The sequence below is a fragment of the Musa acuminata genome, unplaced genomic scaffold, assembly GCF_036884655.1.
Source record: "Musa acuminata AAA Group cultivar baxijiao unplaced genomic scaffold, Cavendish_Baxijiao_AAA HiC_scaffold_1137, whole genome shotgun sequence".
Taxonomy (NCBI): domain Eukaryota; kingdom Viridiplantae; phylum Streptophyta; class Magnoliopsida; order Zingiberales; family Musaceae; genus Musa; species Musa acuminata.
In genome coordinates this window covers 1701289-1703878 of record NW_027021349.1, presented here as the reverse complement: position 1 = coordinate 1703878, position 2590 = coordinate 1701289, and the positions used below count along the sequence as shown (strand labels likewise).

At 45.0% G+C, this 2590-nt stretch overlaps 1 protein-coding gene across 1 annotated transcript; it reads right to left on the bottom strand.

Annotated features, from left to right (window-relative positions):
• Positions 1 to 514: 514 nt before the first annotated feature.
• On the bottom strand, positions 515 to 2274 carry LOC135670986 (transcription factor MYB60-like). Its single transcript, XM_065178805.1, has 3 exons — positions 2087 to 2274; positions 1667 to 1796; positions 515 to 1461 (listed from the first exon to the last, which is right to left on the bottom strand). Exons 1-3 carry the CDS (start codon positions 2217 to 2219, stop codon positions 765 to 767), a joined length of 960 nt encoding a protein of 319 aa, XP_065034877.1. The 5' UTR covers positions 2220 to 2274; the 3' UTR covers positions 515 to 764.
• Between the last annotated feature and the right edge of the window lie 316 nt (positions 2275 to 2590).

The following is a 2590-nucleotide window of genomic DNA, read 5'->3' as shown; positions in this document are numbered from 1 at the left end:
AGCCTTTCATACTTGCACCCCAATCCTTTATGTATTTTGTTCCTAAAGAATTGGAATAATGTTGGTTGGAACTTTACCAACACCAAATCACTGACTTTGAACTCTTGCGGTCGCCTTCCTAAGTCTGCCCACTTCATCTTTTTGGTCGCCTTCTCCAAATAAGCCCGTGTAATGTTTGTATTTCAGTGTCATTCTTTTACAAATTGATATGCTGATGGACGCAGAACTCTATTGCAACCTAATCTCGTTGGGGCCAAAAATATTGCTCAAGGAGCGAGTTTATTCTTTCGATTTGGCTATTCATTTAGGGGTCGAGGCTTATGGAGAAGTATAACTTAGACCCCAACAATTTGAATAACTCGATCTAGAATCATCCCAAGAACTGAGCATTTCGATCACTGATAATATTGTGTGGGACTCCCCGGTGCTCTTATTTCTCACCCTTTTCCATCGATGATTACACTACACGGCAGTAATAATTCGCCACGTGCCTATAAATCCAATTCTTTTTTGTTACACTCAAAAATACATGGTCAACTCCATTTAGGTGAATCCTTAAATTGCAACTCTTCAATCGTGACAACAAGCAACACACACCTTATCCCCATAAACATTCCTTACTGCTGTGTTTATCCCCATAAACACACACCTTATCCTCATACTCATCATCTCGGCGCACAAAGCCTCGACCAGAATATGCATGCTGTGGGGCAAATGTCGCCGAGGCAATGGCCTCGAAGAATCATAGGGGATAAAGAACAAAGTTAGAAGGATGAGTATGAGCAAGAATCAGCATTAAGCTCCATGAGCTCATCCACCTGCACCAAGGCCTCGTCCAGGAGCCAATTCTCCGGCAAGAACAACGGAGGTTGCTCGCTCTCCGCGCCCAGTTGGGCTTCAGCATCATCGGCTCGTGCGTGTTGGAAGGGGCGCGTCTCCTCCCCGGTGTTCTCCCAGGGAACAATGTCCATGTTCTCGAAGGAATGCAATAGGTCGAAGTCATCGTGTGTCATGGTGGCGCCGCACCGTCGGTCGCTTTCAGCTTGACTTTTCTCCGTTAGTGACGCTGCTGCAAGGGCGCTGATGATGTTGCTGGTCTCGTCGTCGTCATCGTCGGCGGTGAAGAAGGATTGTTTCAGCTTCCCTGGCGCGTCGACCGTTGGCGATGACTGCATCCACCCCTGGAGGAGCCTCGAGATGTTCTCGCTGCTGGAGGCATACCTCGACTTCTGGTGATACATGGGGAGTGCGTCGGTGAGGTCCTGCTTCCTTGATTCCATCATGTCGTAGCTTTGGGACACGTAGTCATGGCAAACGGGCCTAGCATCAGAAGAGGGCTTCTTGCCATCTGCATCTGCAGCTCCCTGGATCTTGTTGATCTTCTTCTTGAGATGTGTGTTCCAGTAGTTCTTGATATCATTGTCGGTTCTTCGGGGAAGGTGAGAGGCAATGGATGCCCATCTGGCTCACAAACATTGTAGTCCCAAGTTTAGCACAGCAGTCTACGTAGGTAATCCATCATAGTCATGGAATTAAATAGATCCACAACAACTTTCGTTAATTCTTATGATGGTTGCGTTGGATGCTCGAGTCCAATTCTGGTCATGGAACATATGGTGATGTGGAGGTGCAAGGTGCAGGAAGGAATCGACGATAAGTAAATTACCTGTTGCCAAGCAAGGATTGGAGACGGATGATGACTCGTTCTTCATACGGAGTGAAGTTGCCGCGTTTGATTCCAGGCCTGAGGTAGTTAGTCCATCTCAATCTACAGCTCTTACTGCATCTCATCAACCCTGCATGCAGCTTCAACGCAACAGTTAAAAGGCATGCAGGAAGGAACAAAAGAATGCTCAAAACAGTTGTTTGGGTTGAAGTATCCGTTTAGAAGATTTCAGCAAGACAGGAAAGTAAGATGCTGCTGTGTGTTAGAATCAAGTAAAAATGTTCTCTTCTTTAACAAACGAGAGCAGTATGCAGAGGCGATCGACGCATGAGAAGAAGAAGGCAAGATAAGAATATAAGAAGAGTCGTGTCAAGCCATTGAATCTAAGCTAAAAGGAAAAGAAGAGGCTAAACACATTACCTGTGCTTGTGGGAACTGATCTCCAGTTTCCAGGTCCATGTTCCTGAATATAAGAGACCAAGACGATGTCCTCCTCGGGAGTCCATGGTCCTTTCTTGATGCCAATGTTATCACAGAAAGGAGGCCTTCCCATCGGTAGAGCTTGGCCACTGCCTCAGTCTCCTATCTTTCTCCGAATCTCAGCTACCTTTCTTTTTTCTGTAGCCTACCGGTCTCATGTGAGCCTCCTTATATACACGATGAGACGAGACATGAGAGCTACTTTTCATCTATATCAATCTATTTATCTGATTCGTATTTTTTGCTGATCTTAAATTGATAACAGTCAAAAATCTTCCGTGATAACAACCTCAATAACAGTCAAGATCTCTGATATCGTAAATCTGTTAAGAAAAATCCTCTCTGTTGAAAAAAATTATCTCTTCTAATCTAAACATGAGGATTGTCTATCTCATCGTATCGAGATCTGTTGTTGAGATTGTTATCACGAAAGATCTTTGACGA